This window comes from Centruroides vittatus, unplaced genomic scaffold, assembly GCF_030686945.1.
Source record: "Centruroides vittatus isolate TY-2023 unplaced genomic scaffold, ASM3068694v2 contig_1154, whole genome shotgun sequence".
NCBI classification, from domain to species: Eukaryota; Metazoa; Arthropoda; class Arachnida; order Scorpiones; family Buthidae; genus Centruroides; species Centruroides vittatus.
Genome location: NW_027120741.1, coordinates 360,253 through 380,858, shown reverse-complemented (window position 1 = coordinate 380,858; position 20,606 = coordinate 360,253). Strand labels below are relative to the sequence as shown.

The 20,606-nt window shown below is 23.5% G+C and overlaps 1 protein-coding gene across 1 annotated transcript in view; it reads left to right on the top strand.

Annotated features, from left to right (window-relative positions):
* Window positions 1-20,606, top strand: part of LOC136979121 (uncharacterized) — a 190,057-nt gene that overhangs the window by 77,867 nt on the left and 91,584 nt on the right. The window contains 2 exon segments of the mRNA XM_067275049.1: window positions 5,948-6,254; window positions 6,256-6,349. Of these exon segments, the coding sequence (XP_067131150.1) occupies window positions 5,948-6,254; window positions 6,256-6,349 (401 nt within the window).

Sequence of the window (20,606 nt, the reverse complement as noted above, 5' to 3'; positions counted from 1 at the left end):
TTAATTTTAATTGAAAAAGCATTGAACAATGAAACATTATTTTCAGTTGTCAAGTAATTATATAGTATTTTTTTTTTTTTAATTTTCAACTGTTAAAGTCAACTTATTAGTAGGTCTATTATAAATTGTAGGATAAAAATTTAATTCTAAATATAATTTAGCCGAAAATTCTTCATGAGAAAATACCAATTCCAGTGTTTAGAGATAATAAAAATTATTGAACATATAGCTTAATGAAAAGTACATTTATAGTCTATATTATTCATTATCACCTATATAAACAGGATTATAAACACATACATTCTTAATTATGACTTGACTTTTTTAAACACTACTAAAACTTGAATAATAGGGAAAAATATTTTGAAATAGCTTTTTTTCTAATTGTATATTTTTATTTTATACTACATAATTATATAGGCACATTGTAAATGTAAAAAAATACTTTTCATCTTTAATTTTTTAATATTTTGATCTTGTTTTTCTATAGTTTGCTTGAAGCTATTTAAATATTTGCAATCACTTTTCTATTATGTTTTTAAACATTTTTAATTACTGGAAAAATTTTGATTAACCGTTTAATATGGAAATAGTAAATATTACAATTCAAATAAAAAAAACTTTTGCATTATGCCGAAGTAAGGATGTTATTATATGTCATCATTCTTCATCATCATTTATTTAACATCATTCATTTAACATCATTCATTCTATTACATTAATACAAAGAATTAAATATACGTTTACCTCATTAAAAAATTTAAATATATAGGTCTAAACAGTGAACGATTACTAGGTTCTTTCATTTCTAAAAAAGAAAAACATATTTGTCGTTAGTGCATGGGAAATCTTTTCGAATTTTGTATGATAATGAATAGATTCTATAGTTTATTCATTATCATACAAAATATATATCAGTTTTTCCCCAAGAAAGCAGTTTTAATCTCAGTCGACTTAGGTTATAATTGTTTTAAATCAAAGTATGAGACGAAAACTAGGCCTACTGGCAATTTTTATTTACTAGTATACAAGTAGTTAGAAAATATATTCGAATATCTCTGTCCCAATTAAGTTGTTTTTTTTTCAATTATCGTTATTTTATTTACTTTATAATATTTTATGAATAGTGAATTCATACTTTAAATTACACAATACATTCTTAATAATAAGAATTCGGTATTGAATTTTCGACATATTAAGCCAATTGTGTCTTATATTAGTCTACCATTATTAAATAACATGAGAGCTGCTATTAAATAAAGTACTATTTTAAATTTTTCGTTGATAATTATGTATAAAAATGATTTCTATAGATTACCAAACCCATACGAGATTTTTTTTACAAATTCATACGTATTTCCATGATTGAATTATCAAAATTATTAAGGTTGTTACGAATTATTTTCTTTATATTTTAACCTACATAAATTATTTTCTCTGCAGAAAATATTTTTCTATCAAAATGAACTAATTTAAAAGAAAATATTTCGAAAAATTATCAACACTGAATGAATCCGAAAATACTTTTCTGCACTACATCAGACATTGCATGCACTCTCAACTACTAGTTGTAATAGGCCCTACTATTCGTGAATGCGTGTCGTGTTGAAAATACTCACAAATCATAATAGTACAACTCTATTATGCGTGAATATTTTAAATACATCTACCGTAAATTTTGCGAATATTCAATTATTAATATTTAGAGTTCTGCTGAAAACTGTTTTCTAAACTATTTACATTTCGGATGTTATTAATACCAGCATTTACTTAGCAATTTCTATTCTTAGAGTAAAAATAAGAAATTATAGCTTCGATTACGAGGCAAGTTATACATGTTATATAAATGTACTGTACTTACACAGTGCAATGTAAAAGAAAAAATTGGGAAGACCTTATTGTGACATTTACTGACAGCGATTTTATTTTTGTTTCAATAACAAAAAGATCATTAATACAATTCATATTATGCTAAAAGAGAAACGATATCGTGTGCAAAAAATATTCAATAGTCATGGATTAATGAAATTGAAAATTTATCAAACAATTAATATCAATATAAATTACTAATAGATAATAATTAAAACATGCTCAGATTATTTGAAATACAATAGGAAATATTTACAATATCTGAACTAATTTACAATAAACATTTTTGATAATATTTAAATTAAAGTTACGCTTTTATGTATCGTAGAACTTTAGCGTTATTTCACAGATAATTTTGAATATAAAATTTATTACATAATAAATTATCTTTCGCATGCGTATTTTTGTTTATCAGAACATCCGTCCAATCAAATTAATTTTGTAATATCAATACTACTCAACACAGTAATATACAAAATGTATTTGCGATATTTATTCCGAATTAAAGAATATAATATATGAAAAAAACTTCGATTGAATAGCAATGATTTTTAACTAGTTCCATGACAGGAAGCTTATCATTGATAAAAATTATAATTTATTACTTTAATTTTGAATTAGAAACGATAATTTATCCCTGCAATGCTACAATTGTTAAACATATATAATAATCATTTCATTGATTTTTTTGTTTAATTTGTGAAAACGTTTGAATTGTAAAAATTCGACAAACCTAGAAGTTCGATTTCAATCCAAATATATTGTAACAGATCTATTTATAATTATAATTACTTCTTTTGCAATCGAAAAACGATAAAAGCTAGAACCAACTCGAATCATGCAAGGATCACGAAGAAATTCAAATAGTCTTATCTACATTTCTGTTGTATATTAAAATATCATGATACAAGATATAATTTTTTTGTTTAAAAGAATTTAAAAATAAACTATCAAATTTAGCAAATTTCTCGATAAATTGTTTCAATGAAATGACACTGCTGAAAATTGAATTTGGTTGTTAATTTGCATGAAATAGCTAATAGGTAGGCACAAGAGTTTTACATTTATATCGAAACTATCATCTCTAAATGATAAATACCACGAAAATTTTTGCTTTCGGTAATGTTTAAAAACATTTCTAACTTGTCTGTTTAAGCATCTAAGCTAATAGAGATAGAAAGTTAAAAATTTCACGAAATGACGATTATTATTCGGTTTAGTATACTGAATGGGAATAGTTAACAAATGCAAGAGTTACTGATATTACTGTTACTTTCGTAAATCATATTCCATCGTCTGACGTAATTTTATATCAATATTTGCATTTATTAGTTATTATTTTCAGTTTCAACTTATTTTCACTGTGTATCGGCTTCTTGTTTAAAGGTATTAATGCTTCGTTTGCCGTGTTGCATGATATACTAAGAAAAATTACTGCAAAGAACAAACCGTAGAATATTTAAAAATTTTTACGCATAGTTTTTAATCACATTATGTATTTATAACAATGCTTTAAACATCATTTAGATTTTATAGAGGAATAATATATTTTATTATGTCAATTTTAGCTATCATCATCAGTTTTCCTACAAAAACATAATTTGTAATAATAAAATTAGAGATACGTTGGATTTGTGAACATATTATCAATAACAAGAGACAACTTGTACTGTACTATACTACTAAATTAAAACTTAATTGTAAAATTTTCATTCGTTTTGCTCGAGTTTTTCTAAGCTTCTGGTTTATATAGGCTACATACAAAACTCATTGAAACGAATTTGAATACTTAATAACTCAGCAGCTTCAAAACTAATTAATTCGAATTCTCATTACAACTAATTTTTAAAACAATTTTAATGAAATCAAAACTTAATAACGTTGTATAACTTATATATTTTTCAAATTTTTTCTCAATGGCAATAAAGTGCAGGAATTATATTGTTTACAAAATTCATATTAAAATATAAAGTTAAGATTGGTTCAGTTACAAAGAAAATTGAAAAGGTTTGCGTGTATACATTTAGTTTTTAATGATGCTATTTCATCAAAATTGCCATTGATTCTCTCATGAAAATCTAGGCCTTTTACAATATAATACTTTTAGAAGATACATAAGTTGCGAAAAACATTAGAAAGTGAGATTCATTCTAAAAATCCCATTATCTTCAATAGTAGAAAATAACGCTTTGGCATTTAATTTCAAAATAACATCAGCTTTTCTTCATAGCTTAAAAATTGTTAATTCTAATTAATAAAGTATAAATAAAGATTTTACAATTGTATGAAAGGTTCCAGAAGTTTTATTCACTAATATTAGATTTTATTATATTTTTAATAATGAATTATATTTAATTTAAAAAGTTGGAACATTTCATAAAGAAGCAAAACAGAACTAACTGATTTCATAAGTTGCTATAGACCTACATGCAATGTTATTCATCTTATGATTAACCGTTAGAAATTCATAAAAGAAAATTTCATTAACTTAAATATGCATTATATAGAAGTAAAATTTTGCCTTCTTTTGTTCTCCATAAGACATATCGTGTAGACCTAATATGAAATATAGTCTCTGGTGACATTATAACGAAGTCTTACATCGACATTATGAGCTGTCATGATTATAAGATCATGACGAATGATAGGAATTAAAGTTTTCTAATACTATTTTTTTAATTAATTTTTTTTCGGTTAAATAATTATAAATAGTTCCGATTTCAGGTTAATATTGCCAAATAATTTTAAATATTTTCAATTCAATTCGTTGTTGCTGTTAACTATTTAATTTTCCTATTTGTTCTGCAGATTTTTCATTTTTGTTGTAATATCTCATAACGTTAAACGAACATTACTATTTCTTGGGAGAAACCGTTAAGCATATTAAACTTAAAATAAATAAATTTAGTTTGATATGAAAATAACTTTCAAGATCATATTAACTTGGTTGTTTCCATACGAAATTAGAGAACAATTTTAAACTTTTTATCTAATGCCTATCTATGCACAAACTTTTAAAATGAACAAAGTATTAAACGTTTTTAAATTCATTTGAACATTAACTTTCTTTTAAAATGAAATATTATTAAAGTAATTTGTGCAGATATTCAACAGTAACTATCCTTTTTATTTCTATGAAATAATAAAAGGATAATATATAATTTATGGCATTGAGGCATTAATAAAGTAATAGAATGACTTACATAGATCAGAGCAAAATCTATATGTAACAGAAACAATAAAATTATTGTATTCAGAAGCTCGCTATCTTATGTGTAAACCCTTCCTATGCATTATAGTTTCTTTGAATCTTTCCAACAAATATGTGACTTTATTAAATGAATATTCTAAGAGAAATATGGAATCTTCTACACCAAAGCAAATAATATAATCATAAAACAGTTTGATTTTTTACAACCTAATAGTTCAAAAATAATCTAAAACTATGTTGCATCAGATTATTTTTATTTGAATTCTTTAGTTTTATGTAAATTATACACTGTCAGTTCAGAGATATTAAATATTTTTAATTTTTGATGGTTTATCTTATTATTTTTTATGATTTACAGTTTTTAATTGATAACAGCGGCCATTATTAATTTCATATACTAATTTTATTGAATTAATTTAAAATTTCCATTTTATATTGACCTGAATCCATTTATTTATTGATTAAAAATTTTACATTTATATTCCCAACTATTTCAAAGGATTTAATTGAATATATATATATATGCCTATATATTATCCTGCAGCTAGATGAAATAGTGTAGGCTAAAATATAAACCAATAGTATATCGAAAACAAAAATTAGATAAAATAGCTAATGATTTTATTAAGATATAGGTATTAGTTAAATAAAAGTTTTTATGATTTATATATATTTTAAAACTTAGATTTAATATAATATTACAAATTTTATTTTAAATAATCATTGAAATAAATTATTGGTTTAAAAATTTTCACACATTTACCATTTGGTAGCATTTTTATAACATACAATGGATAAATTTATAGACTATATTTAATATTAAATTTGATTTATAAAGAAAATCTCATGTATATGTATTTTTTCCAGCTATGTTTCAGACACCACTCGTGCCCGCCTTAACACCAAATCACCCGAACCACCCCATGAACCCTATGAATGCCGTCAGCAGGGCGGGAGGACCCGTCAACTTATCACAGCCAGCCTTGCCCATGCGACCGAGCCCTCCTATCCCCATGCTCACCAATAATAGTCATTCCTCACCATCTCCCGGTAACAAGGACGTCCCATCACCCTCTCAACTTCAACAGCAGCAACAGCAGCAGCAGCAACAACAACAGCAACAGCATCAACAACAACAACAACAACATCAACAGCATCTGCAGCATCAACAACATCAACAAGCAACAACAACCACAGCAACCACAACAACCACCGGGCGGTGGTGTTCCTCATCAGCCCCCTCCTCCTCATCCACAATCTTTACCGCAGGTATGTTACTAAATTATTTAAATTTTAACGTGATACTGTGTTGTGAATTTGTCCTATATTTTGGAAATCTATGCATAAATTTATACATGATGTCATCCCTGTGAGCTGTATAAACAACCCATATCCGCACCATTCTGCTCAAATAGTGATGGATGGTGGGTGTAGATGGCTTTTCTCAACTGCTTTACTTCGGAATAATTGTATTTTGCCTATGGTAAGTTTAGCTGAGTTCTGACAACAGGTACTAGTTATCTAATAATCTAATACTGTGCCTTTAAAGAAATTAAAAATAAAATAATTCCGATCATTACAAGTATTTAAATACCAAACGATTTAAGTTATAATTTTCGATTCGGGATTATTCATATAAACAAAAAATAGTAAATCAGATACGGATTTAGTAATTTATAATGAAAATAATCAAATGTTAGCTTATCATAAAATTAGTTACTTTCAAATTGTTGATCACGAAAATTTCATATCTATATTTTAAAGCTTGTTTGATAAAAATATTCGATGAAATCGTGTATGAGAAAAGGGGAAAAAAGTTATTCATCACAGTTGCATCTGTTTCTAGAAGATAAACCCGTCACATTAAATTAACCACCTTCTTCATTTATTTTACAGCAGAAAAGCTTGTAAAGCATTGCTTAAAGTGCGTCGGTACAATATATTTGAATTTTATCAGGTTGATCTAAATGAGAATGTTTACTTCAATATAAATCGGAAAAATACAAATATTTTCCAGTTTTTTTAAATTTTAATCTTATTAAAAGGAATGTATTAAGAGTTTATTTTTTCATAGAATCAAACTGTTTAACATAAAATCTCTCATCGCGCATTGAATTTTATTTCTCCTCTAAAGATAATGATTAGAGAAATTGAATTACTTATTTACATATCTTTTTATAATGTTACATTAATGAGAATACTCCATGCTCATTTAAATATTATTTATAGTCTATTAGGACAATTTAAGCATCATTCCTTAGCAAACGTAATAAATCTAAAGAATAGTTTCAAAAGTTAAGATCTCGTGTTGTTTAGCAAAGTTTAGCTCAAGTATTTACTTTCTTTCTCTAAACAGTTAAAATGTGTTAACTGTTAGTAGGCCTATTCATAATTAAATTAGTGGTTCATTTGTAAATTTCACTTGTAGATTCTTTAAGAGATTAGGAAATAAAGGATTTTATAGTTCGTTATACTAAATTTTCTCTCTGATCTATTATAATGATTATTATTAATTTCATATTCGTGCAGAATTCGACAAACGTTAGTTTAAACAGTTTTGTTTTTCGCTATGTTATTAATAAAAATAATATCAGAAAAATAAATACAATACTTAAAATGATGTGTTATATATAAAATTAATATATTAATTTTTTCAGGCTTTGTTAAAAGCCAACATTTTTATGAGATTAGAGAAATCAAAATAATTATAAATTGATTTTTTAATTTGTGAGGTTTAAATTCTAAGTTGACTAAAGTTTAGAATTAGAGATAAAAGACTATTATAAATTAATTACTTTTAAATGCTATTTTAATTAAAGATTGAACTATAATAATTTTAGTTATTGTTTACACAACAAAACTAGATTAATGTAAACTTTTTAATTGATTTAATTTGTAACATAATGTGTCAAAATTAATTAAAAATACGTATTTTCTTTCTTTTTCAATGATAAATATTTTGTTAAATTTCAATTGATTATATAAATTATAATAAAATTTTAGTTTTCATAATTTTAGTAAATTCAGTTATTTATTAGAATTAACAAAAAAACAATTTAAATAAAAAAAATTAAAAAATTTTTATTCACACTCATAATGTTATTATGAAATCGTAAGACCAATAGTCCTTCATCGAGAAGGCATAAGAAAATAAACATGTAAAATAATTTGTAAAAATAGTAACTTTTTTAACGTTTATATTTAATAATATAATTTAAATCTTATATTATTTAATATGAAAATCGAATTGGCTATTTGATAAAGTTTGCTGTTTGAGATAGTTTAAAAATATTGGTTTTTTTTCTTTTTTTTAAAAAAATTATTAGAGTAATCATTTTAATTGAATGACTCTGTAGCTTATATTTATGACTCTTATGCTTCTTATCTAGTAGATTTAAAAAAGCCAAATTTATGTGAATTACTATAATTAGAACAGTAAATATTTCTCATTGTTTTCTAGTTATAAATATATTTTTCATAGATTTTTTATCGTATGTATACTTCAAATAAAAAATATAGTAAAGTATTGTAGTAAAGTAGAATATATGCATCTTATTGTAATATACTAAACTATGTTTTAAATCATTTTAATCTCGATAATGATTCTATTAATTGAAACTATTTGACAAATTAGTATTAATATTAAATAAACGATGTGGTTAAGCAGGGGCGAATCTAGGTTTTTTGGGGTCTAGGGCTTATTGAAGTCCAATGGGGCCCCATTTTTGTTAGATTAAGAATTATTACAATAAAACAAATAATACTGTAAATTATCACTATATTATTAATATTAACTATTTTTTACTATACGATAAGTGCTCATTGTTAATGAAAAAGTATTGAAAATTTATGATAACAATTCAAATTTCCAATACTAAGCCCTATTAAGTCCCTATGTAGATCCGCCTCACTGGTTGTTTCACGATCTAATAAATACATTACAAATCAATATAATACTAATGTCACATTAGAAGGGTTATTTAAAAATATAGAAGTAATAAGATTATGCAGGAATTGTATTAGGCCTATATAAAATTTAATGTTGGCTATATTAATTAAAATAAATTTGTGCATTTGTAAACTACCGCTTTAGATTGTTTGTATTAAAGTTAAAAAATAAGAAATATTTTGTCCCGTTTTTACAAATTAAACTGAAATACAATTTTTACTAACAAATTGATTTGTAAATATTCAGGTAATGATAAAAAGTTTATTTCAATGTTTCGTTTTTATCTTATATCTATCAAAATTATAAGCATATTGTATATAGGCTAACAATAATCCAAATATATATATATGATTAGTTTTCGTAAAATATATTCATTAGAGGTCTAATTATTTTTCATAAAATACAATTGTTTACGTGGAAAATTTATTGTTCTTCAAGATATTAGAATAATTATTATTAAAATTGTCAACATTCCCAAAAGACAGACTGTTATTTAATTGAAAGTTTAAAATTAAATCTTTATGCATATTTTATTATTCTGATCTATTAAAAGTTGTAATGTAAATGGAATAAACAATTATTGATACTTAATCCAGAATATTACATTTATCTTTTATAATGATAATTTTATTTAGAATTTAATAACAGTTTTTCTTTGTGTGGTTTAATTACCAAATTGAAAAAGTTGTTCATTTTGTTATTAATAATCTTTTTTATTATGAAAAACTAACCGGTTTATTATTTTTTAACAGTAGTAAATTTCGATTTATTTCGATAAATGAATTAGGCAAAGTTTGATAGAATCTATAAAATAGATGGTTTACAATTTTTTTTACTTTCAAATGCTTTATATTAATTGCCAATTTATTTAAGCGAAGTGCTGATGTTCGTTGCATGGTTAGTCTTGCGCGCCGGTGTAACAAAATGTCTCCTAATTATCACTTGCCCAGTTTTTTTTTGGTGTTCTTTCATCTATTGTATCTTGAAACGAGCATTTTTACGTTTTCTTTTTGTAAAATATTGACCCAAGTATTTGAAATTAATGATGATAGGTTGTTTACCCATCATCATTAATACCCAGGATTTTCTTATAATTCAAATCTTATTATAAATAGATATATTTTTGTAATAGTAGATTTTATATAAATCTTGTAATAAAGTAATGTATCTATATTTATTAAAGTTGTTTTTATAAATATAATTTTTCTTAATGTTAATTTGCTCCCCATAATAAAATTGTCGGCTTATAAGTTATGAAATTGCTTATTTGACACATACAGTAATTAATGTTTAGATTGAAATACGAAAAAAAAAAAATGAAAATATGTAACAACTGAATATTATTGATTCAAAAAGTAAATACTGAGTTTAAAAGTGCAGGATTTTGCTTAATTTAGGGATTCTGTTAAATAAAGTTGATATAAAAATTTGCAATATTTTAAAATAATATATATATTCATTAACCTTATATTCGAAAAATTAATTTTTAATTTGTGTCCTTAGTGAGACAAGCATCCGAAAACTTTTAAAACTCTGTGTTAATTATGTCAGTATTCACGCAGGCCTAGATAATTTTCATCCGCAAAATAATTAAATAAGAAGGAAGTATTAAATATCGTATGATAAAAACAATATCACAGCAAATGTTTTCGTCATACTTTTATTATGTTTACCGGTAAGGATATTTTGTTAAGATGAATAATCTTATGATTTTTGAAAGATTTCATCTTAATGTCAAAGAAATTAGCCACTTAGTCCCAATATTTTCTCATTTTTCTTTTTTGCTGATTTTGTTAAAGAATTAACTGTTAATCAATATCTCAAAAATAAAATAATTTTTTAACAGAATGCATAGCCAAGAATAAGTTGATTATAAATTTTAAACTATTTTTCTTCTACTCTGAATATTCATCTAAATTCAAACCAGTTTTCATTTATTTATAGTTAATTTAAAAATTAAAATTTTACATGCAAAAATGAATAAAAGTATTGTTATTAATTTCCTTTAAAGAATCATAATGGTAACAAAAATTTTTTTTCTTATAAATATATCTTCGTTTATAATCTGAAAGATTTTTCCATTAGTATTAATTTGCTTCCGTATTAAGTGAGAACACTAGAAAATAGATAGCTAAAAATAATTGATAATAATGGTGGAATGAAACCATCATCGTTATATATTAACTAACATTAAAGGTTTATATTTCATAAACTACTTTAAATTTTTCTTTAAAAAACCAGTAACTTTCTAGACAACCCTATCGTGAATATCCCATAAGATCTAAACTTGAAATTCTCAGTACTCTGTAAATGTTTAAAAAATCAAAATACAGAAGACATTATAACTACTTTTATTTTATAAATAAACCAATAAAATTTTAATATTAAAAAAGATCAAAATTTATTGAATCTCAGTTTGTATGTAAGAATATCTCTATGAATAAGACATAAAAAGTCGAAAGATTAAATTCCAAATAGTTATATTAAAAACATAACTGAAATACAGCTTACAAACTGAAACAAAAATTATCGTTTTATAAAATTTGGTGTTGAGTAGTTTGAAGAATTCGATAAAAACGTTTTATAAGAAGGAACATGATTCAGTATAGAAAATTTCGGCATTGAATCCCCTCAGAATAATCTGTTTAACTTTTTAGAATTATTTTAATATAAAAAAAATTGTTATTCAGTCTAAAGCACACAGATTATCATGTATTTTAAATCTTGTATATTAAGTCATATTTGTAAGTTTAGTAGCTTAATTTATATAAAACAAATTAGTCACTTACTATTAGATTTGTTGGAGTTTTTAATTTAAAAGGAAACATTGATCTATTTTATAAAACCTGTGATAAAAATAACTAGAAAGATATCTAAAACATCGTATTATTATCTTTCCTAAAGTTTCATAATAGAAATGATTTTTTAAATTTTAAAATAAATAATGTTTATATAAATATTTAATTTTAACAATCTGACTATAAAGCGGTTATTAGTTATATATTGTATATTACAATAGGTCTAATAAAAAATTCATAAATCTAATTATTCTGCTTAAATTTTACATTCAAATTAAAATAATCTACTGTAGTTTTATATCGAAGAAAAAAAGCTAGTTTCAAAGCTGCTGTAAAAATTATTCGTAATTCCATAATACATGCAGCATTATTTTCTAGCAAGAAAAATTTGTTTCGTATCAAAATCATAGAAAGTAAAATAAAAAACACATTGCTTTTCCAAGCTTCCATAGATTATTTTGTGATAATTATGAGATACAGCTTATCTATTTCATTCTTATTTTATTACTATTATTATTAAATCGTTTGTAATACGAGTTAAAATAATAAACAATAATGCTTCATAAAAATAAAATATTTAAACTTTTTAATGTTTAATAGTAATTTTATTAAAAGGTTTATTTCAAACAATATTTAAATGATCTTGATATTAAATCAAGATCCTTTGAATACTGTTTGAAAATAAGCTAAATTTTATTTTTGAAAAAATGGAATTTATCTTGTAAATGATAATAATTTATGTGTTAGAATGTTTTAATATTCTCGTATCATTTATGATAACTTGGTAATATCATGTAGCCAGTCTGTTTTTCATTATATCATTTACAGTGCTAGTGACAAACATTTAAACTACATTATAAGTTATTCTAAAGTTGGCGAATCATTTAAATATTTATTGTTAAAAACAAACAACCCATCGACCTGTGTTCAAATATTCATGCCATATAATAGATGAAAAGGCTTATACTTTGAATATTGTATTCAATTATAATATGTCATTTAAATATCAAAATATTCTATAATGAAGGAAATAATAAAAATTACACATGATTAAACTCATTAATTCAATTCTTTACATTAATTTTTTAAAAATATTTTATATTTATTTGAGTTTATAGTACAGTAATTTCATTTAAAACTTTTTATATACGATATATTATAAGTAAATTCAAACTTTAGACAGAATAATTAAATGTATCATATAATTTATGTATTAATACTAAAATTTGTAAAAAATTAAATATTTATTTATAATTAACTTGATTTATTTAAAGCAATTTTTAATTGATTTATAACCGAATGCTAAAGAAATTACTAAACAATTTTATAAATTAACTTTATGAAACTGCATTACTATAATCACTGAATTTACAGTAAATCATTAGTTGTGGTTTCAAGAAATAAGTTTATACATTGAAATAATCTGTTAGATATAGAAGTTTAAATACAACTTTAATTTATGAAACAAACAAGAAATATTTAAGTATAATATTTATACCTATTTATAGCTATTAATTTTATATAAAGAGTAAAGTATTATAGGATTTTATTTACTTTAAAATTTAAATTTCAAATTGATTGACTAAATTCTTATCTACTGTTGACAATGCCCGAGATAAGAATTCATGATATATCAAAGTCCAAAGAAATAAATTTTAATACAGATAAATGTATTATTTTATCTACAATAAATTATAAATTTAACATTTCATTTCATAGTTTTGACCAATACAAAATAATCTACTGGTTTTAATAAATAAAAATTTCAAATAACGATTATTTCAAATTGAAATTATCTTACGGAGTTCTACATTTAAGTTATTATAGATTTATAAATTTCTTTATCTAACCTTACTTCAATGGTTTATATTTTTCAATTATAAGAAAATTATATCAGATACAATACTTAAGAAACGAATAACTTTATGTTTAAAAATTATAAACTATAAGTTTATACTGAATATATAATTGAAAACGAATTAGCTGTAAATCTAATGATTTGTTTATTTGATAAAGATATAGACTTTATTTTAGCATATTTATTAAAACATATTTTCATTATTAAGTTTTGGTTCTTTATAAGCATGCTTGATTTTTATTTTCTTTTAAATAGAAATAATAAATTGAAAAAATAAGCACCTCATTAAATAAATAAAGCTTTAAATAAGAATTAGGAAAATTGTTAAGATACAAATGTGTATGATATAAAAATTATTGTATTTCGATCTTTATTAAATTAAAAAAAAAATATTTTAATAGTAAATATATGTAATTTAACATTGTAAATTTTAAAATCAATTTAAAATAATAATTCGATGATGAAATGCAAATAAATAAAAATAAATTTATGCTGAAAATGTCTCATATATGACTTTTGAAACCGGTTTTACTTTTGACAACAAAATTAATTTATAATGTGATAAAATTACAATTTAAAAAAATGTTTAAATATAAGCAAAAAATGATTCCTCAGAGAATTTTTTCATACACAAATAAATTAAAACCATTTATTTAAAAGAAGTACTTGAGACATAATTAAAAGATGACAAAAAGAATTGTAAAGCCTGTCACGTTTCATTTGTTCAGTCTTTCTATCTGTCCCGTCTGGTGAAAACTTGACGCATCAAGCATTCACGGCGTTTGCACACACAACATTTTTCTTTTATTTATCTTTATTGAAAATTTCTTTGTTTTCCAAATGTCGAAGAATAAACGGTTTGGGATTTCTATTATATATAGAAATGATTAGAGTTGGGCGTTAAATTGTCATATCCAATTGAAATTTAGAATTAATATTAATCAAATGCTCAGAAGAATGATCTTAGAGCATACATAAAGCATGTTGCAATCGTATTTAAATGAATTATTAAATACGTTAAAAATAAGAAATTATTAATATTTCAAAATGTTATAAATAATAAAAAGTTCGTATATGTAATTATATTAATTATCAATTAATTCATTTTGACTGTTAAACACAAAAGAAGTATTTTTATAAACATAATTCTTAATATGATTAATAATCAAAAATAAATAAATGATCATTTAAAAATCCGAAATGATTAAGATATTGCTATTTTTCAGAATCACACATTAAGAACGTTTGATTTTATATTAGTTTATTGCTAAACACTTTTTCGTTTATGATAATATCAAGGAAGAGCCTTGATCTATGGAATAAAAATAAATAAAATGAAAAAAAAATGTTATTTATTATGAGCCAATTTCCTCTAAAATTATTCAAACAAAAATATAATTATCGGAATTAAGCTGTTAAGTTTTTCTGTTGTTCTCGCGAAACTCCAGATTAATATTTTTTTAGCCCTTCTCCCTATACGACATTTGTTTATAAGAGAAAATATTAGTAAATGATAAATTTTAATACACAATTACATATATAAATATATATATATAATATCTTTACAAGTTCTGATATATTTCTACATTTTTTCATTATTTATTGAGATAAACAATAAATTTTAAAAATGATTAATTTTAATTCCGTTTGACTTTTTTAAAAATTTTTATGTAAGAATTTGATAATGAAGCACCATTTTTAAGTTTTAAGGAGGATTTTGCACGTCGAGTATATTTTGTATACTTGACAATAAATACCGCACTGATACGGTTTTGGAGCTAAAAACAAAGACGTTTTTCGTCACACTTTCTTGCTTTGTTGCAGGGTGACGAAGACACGTCGGCGTCATCGTATCAGTGTTGGAGGAGACAAAACTAGAAGTCATTCCGTCCATTCGTCCATCCGTCCAACTGTCCGTCCGAGTGTTGTCCCTGCGCGAATACACGCACATTTTACACTCAACATGTGTCTGTAGATTCGTCTGACCATCATCCCTTCGTTCTGTTCAGTATCACTAAGTCTACTGTATCCTTAATTTGTCCTGTTCACAGCCGTACAATTATACCGTAAGTTATTCTAAATAGTTTTATATTACAATAAATTAAATTTTATCTACTGCATGTGATCTACAGAATATATAGACTTAAGCAGTCCAAAGAGTCATATAGTAGAGGAATTAATCGTTTCAATCAAAATAATAATAAAACCAAATGTATGTAAAACGGATAATTTAAATTGAGAATAGTCTTAACGAAAATTTTAAGGACTTTTTCATTGTCTTTCACATCGAAAAAAATCCAATTAAGTTAATTTTTATTTAAAATTTGGTTGTACTGTACATAAATACAATAAAAAAAAAAAAAAAAGACATTTGTCACTCAGTTGTAATATATATTAAGGCTTAAAAATCCACTTCTAATTTAATAATCATATTATTCATATACTATAGTAATCGAATACATTTATATCATTAAAATCAATGCTTTTTATGTACAATTTTGAATTAATAAAATGTTTCTAATAAAGGCTAAATCTCTATACAACAAATTCTCATTTTGTCGATTTAATCTTTTTTTTTATTATTCTCTTCGATTACAAAGATTCGAATTTATTTATTTATGTTTATTTTAACAATATTTTAGCAGATTAACACAAAGGAATATTAAAAGATTTATAAAACAAGAATTATTTTTAAAATAATTCTCGTTTTATAAATCTTTTAAAACATTTGACACTGAGCATGCTATTTCTACAGACTGGTTTTATTTTAACGCTTAATAAATTTATAAAGAAAAAAATAAATAAAAATTAAGCATATTATTAAGTACGTTAACTTTAATGTGGGAATAATTTCAATAAAATTAAATTCATTGCTAAAAATTTTTGATTTAAATATGATCATATCAGTAATTAGGTTCATTTATATAAGTAGACTCATTTTATTACGCCTTTGGGATAATAAAATGAACTTTCTTATAGCACTCGATTTTCATAATTTATATTAAGAGATTGACTAAATTAAATCGTATAAGAAAAGAGCTACACCAGATTTACTTAATCAGATTAAACAAGTTTAGGCTTGATGTGCATTTATAGATTCCATTTAAGCTTAGACTGTAAATCTATTGGAAAAAGTAATATACTAGCATTCAACTTAGATTATAGTATTCCAGTTCAAACAAATTGTAATTAGATCGGACATAATTTACAGTCAAATCAATCATTTACTTAAAATAATTAGCATTTAATAAAAACTAGTCTAGATCAATGTTACGCAAACAATGAATCGCGAACTCCCAAAAGGTCGTAGAAAAATTTTTTCAGTCGAGAGAATTTTTTTTAAATAGTAAATTATAATATAAAAACAGAAAAAGATGAACTAACTAAAACCACATTACATTACTGACGAATAATTAGATATAAAAAATAATAATAAACAACTATGACTGAAGTAAATTTTTATTCAGAAAAAAAAAAGGGTAGAGAGTAAAAAGTTTGCGGAACAGTGGTCTAGTACGATGATTTTCAAATTTAATAAGTATCAAATCATCGTGAAATAATTCTCTACTTCTAAATATGTATTTCCGTGGTTTTACAAGTAACTTATTTGAAAAACGTATTGTACAGTACTCTACATTCAATAATATGTTCATTAAAGATACTCTCAAAATTCTTGTTTCATGAACAAAATAGGTCTGTACGTTAAATAAATAATTTTTCAAATGAAAGCATTAATTATAAGCTAAGTTAAAAATTAAAAAAAAATACGATTTATTGAATTATTTTGAGGAAATATAATTCTTTATAATATGGAAAAAGTTTGGAAAACAAATATACTGTATCATATAATGTTTTCTTTCATTAATAATGTATACTTGAAACAAAATTTAGTAAATTTTATTTCAAGCATACGTTATAATGGTTTATGGTTTATAGCTAGGTTTATTATTATTATGAAATATTTTTAAAAGGTTAAATATAAAATATATATATATATATATAAATAAACTCTTGCTAAACAATTGCATTGTTATTCTCTAATATGAATCCATTGCTTTCCCATAATACTATGAGGTTATGATGTCAACTTCGATTCATGTTCCAGTTTGGAAGAGTTTGGTCGTCCTTGTTATCGATGATGCAATTGTACTGATACGTGTTTTTATTATATAAGGTCTTTGCAGAATGTCTTTTGTCATGAAACAATCTTTTTTGACTATTACTTCATATTTTGAATGAATAAAATAAGGAAAATATTTGAATCCACAACTATTCGGATATTCAATTTATATAGGCTATTATAAAATAAACAAGTTATTTATTAATTATTCACTACAGTTTTTGTATTTAAGATAATAAATTGTGTGGTTCTTTCTTAGATGTTATTATATATTCTAGCTTTTAGGTATAATCGGATTTGAATGATTATCTTAAGTGAAAATTAAATCTCGATATTCAATTTATAGGCTAAACATCAAATTTTATTAATTTAAATTGTGGGTTATAGTAATTTTAATAAAAATAAATTATCTTAATCTTATAAACTGTTATTATGACATAATTATATAAAATATTTATCGTATTCTATTTTTAAATATCACTAAAAAGATTTATTTAATCAGCCAAATATCCATATTTTAAATTTGATCAATTTTCAAAATATACCTACATCAAAACTTAGATAATTTAAGACAGATATTCTGTAACTTATTAAATTTTTAGGTATTATATCTTTTTTTTCAAAGAAAAATTATGATTTATTTGTAGTTTTGACTGTTTTCTTAGTTGTCTACGCTACGCTTATAAATATGCTGTTTAGTTAAAAAGCTGTAGTATAGGACTTACAGGACCTAAAACTTAACCAATCCTTGACTCAAATCTTCAATTGCTATCTAGCCTTGACACAAATACTATCTATAAACAGAAACTGTTATGGAAATAAGGAAATTTTGAATAATATTTATTGAATTGTTTTTCATATTAGTTAATTTGCGGATAAAAAATAACTTAACTAATAACGAATGTTTTTACTTATTAATGATTTAATAGATAGATAGCAGTTAAAATAAAACACATGAGTTATCTAGTAACTGATTCGTAAGATATATAAACTTATATTGATTCAAGTTTTTTATTCTAATATAAAAGATACGGAAGAAGCCTAGAAGCCTACCGAAATACGTTATTTCTTAGGCTTAATAATATCGCAAAGTATGTGCTTTTGCTATTGAATTTTATTCTAAAAATATGTTAAAATATTATATTATTTAAATACTGATATGGGAATTACAAAATAAAATCAAATTTTGTTAAATAGTGCTTGAAAAAAATTATTTCAATACTTAATTTTTTGAATTAATATGCATAAGTATATTTTTTAAACATACATTTTAAAAAAAATCTATCTAATAGATAAAATCTTGATATAATTGATGAAGTTCAACGAATAGTTTAATGTACTAATATAAAGAAATACTTATATATCTTTAAGAATATATAATCTTTTATAAAAATAAACATTTTATTTAATTTTTCCCTTCTTCTATAATAAAAACTATCTTCGAATGTATGCGAATTATTCGTTTTCCATTCTCACTAACGCGCATGCTCAGGAAAAAACTATGGCTCCTCCTATTCCAGCAAAGGAGGTCCACACCGCGAGCCAATTGGTTAATGGCGTTGTTCGGCGTTTCCTACTGCGTACAAAGTCTGATGGTAACGATCCAATAGAGAATGCTCAGCGTCGCTTCTTTATCAAATGACTAGACAGCTAGATCAGAGTGCATTTTAAATGACAGCTGATCTTTGTTCCATTTTAGTGAGATTATTCTTTTCCACTCTCGGAATTGAATATATTCCAAGTAGACAAGATATTAGCATAATTTAAGATGTAGACTTATTTTTAAATATAATAATTATATAATCTTAATATATAACAATACACAGATTAATATATTAATAATACAACTTAAGTATTTTTTGAAGAAAATACATTAAAATTTTAACATAAACGATTTTCATACATTAAGTTATAATAGGTTTACTCAAATCTTTAATGATAAAAATAATAATTTTCTGATTTTTTTTAAAACTTTTTAAATTTTATTTTCTAGTTGACAAACCTGTTACCATCAATCTAAATATTTTATCGTGTCACGATATAAGAATTTGTTTTTATTTTTAGTTTTCTTTCAATCAAGAGAATTGAATGCAAAAAAACATTTTTAAATAACTAACTTAGTTTTTTAAAATAATGTTTATATTCGATTTTTTTAAAATTATTTTTCATTTTCCTGAATAAAATGCTATTAAATATTGCGAAGATTAAGAAACGGACTGCGACATCTTAGCTATATTTGTATTATTAGGCCTATTATTATTATTTTTTTTTATGGTAAAACGATTTGAGTTTTTAGCTTATTCAGTAAATACAGTAAATAATTTTGTTTACACACAATATTTTTTAACATTAAATGTTAGTAATGATTACATTAAATTTTATTTATGTTTTAATGGCAGGTTTAGCCTATATCATCTCTTTTAAAATAAAATTTTTCATCAAGAAAAGAGAAGGAAAAAGTATGCCGAATTGAATTTGATTTCAGTTTTTGTTTATTTTTATCTGAAATATTTTACCAGACACATAATTAGAAATAAAAATATCTTTGTATAAAATAGCCAACTACTTCAAGACTAAACAAAATTACTTTAGATGACAATCATTTTTATATTAATGAAACAAAACACTCGCCCATTATTTACAGGTTTCTAGAAGAATTACGTAGTTGCTTCTTAGTGGAACAATTCATTATTTAATACAAAAATTTAAAGATATGTTTTTATGGGTTTAGATAGTAAGGTTGACGAAAGGATATTTTTATATTTCCGAAGCATATTTTCATACGAAGTTTGTTTTTCTAA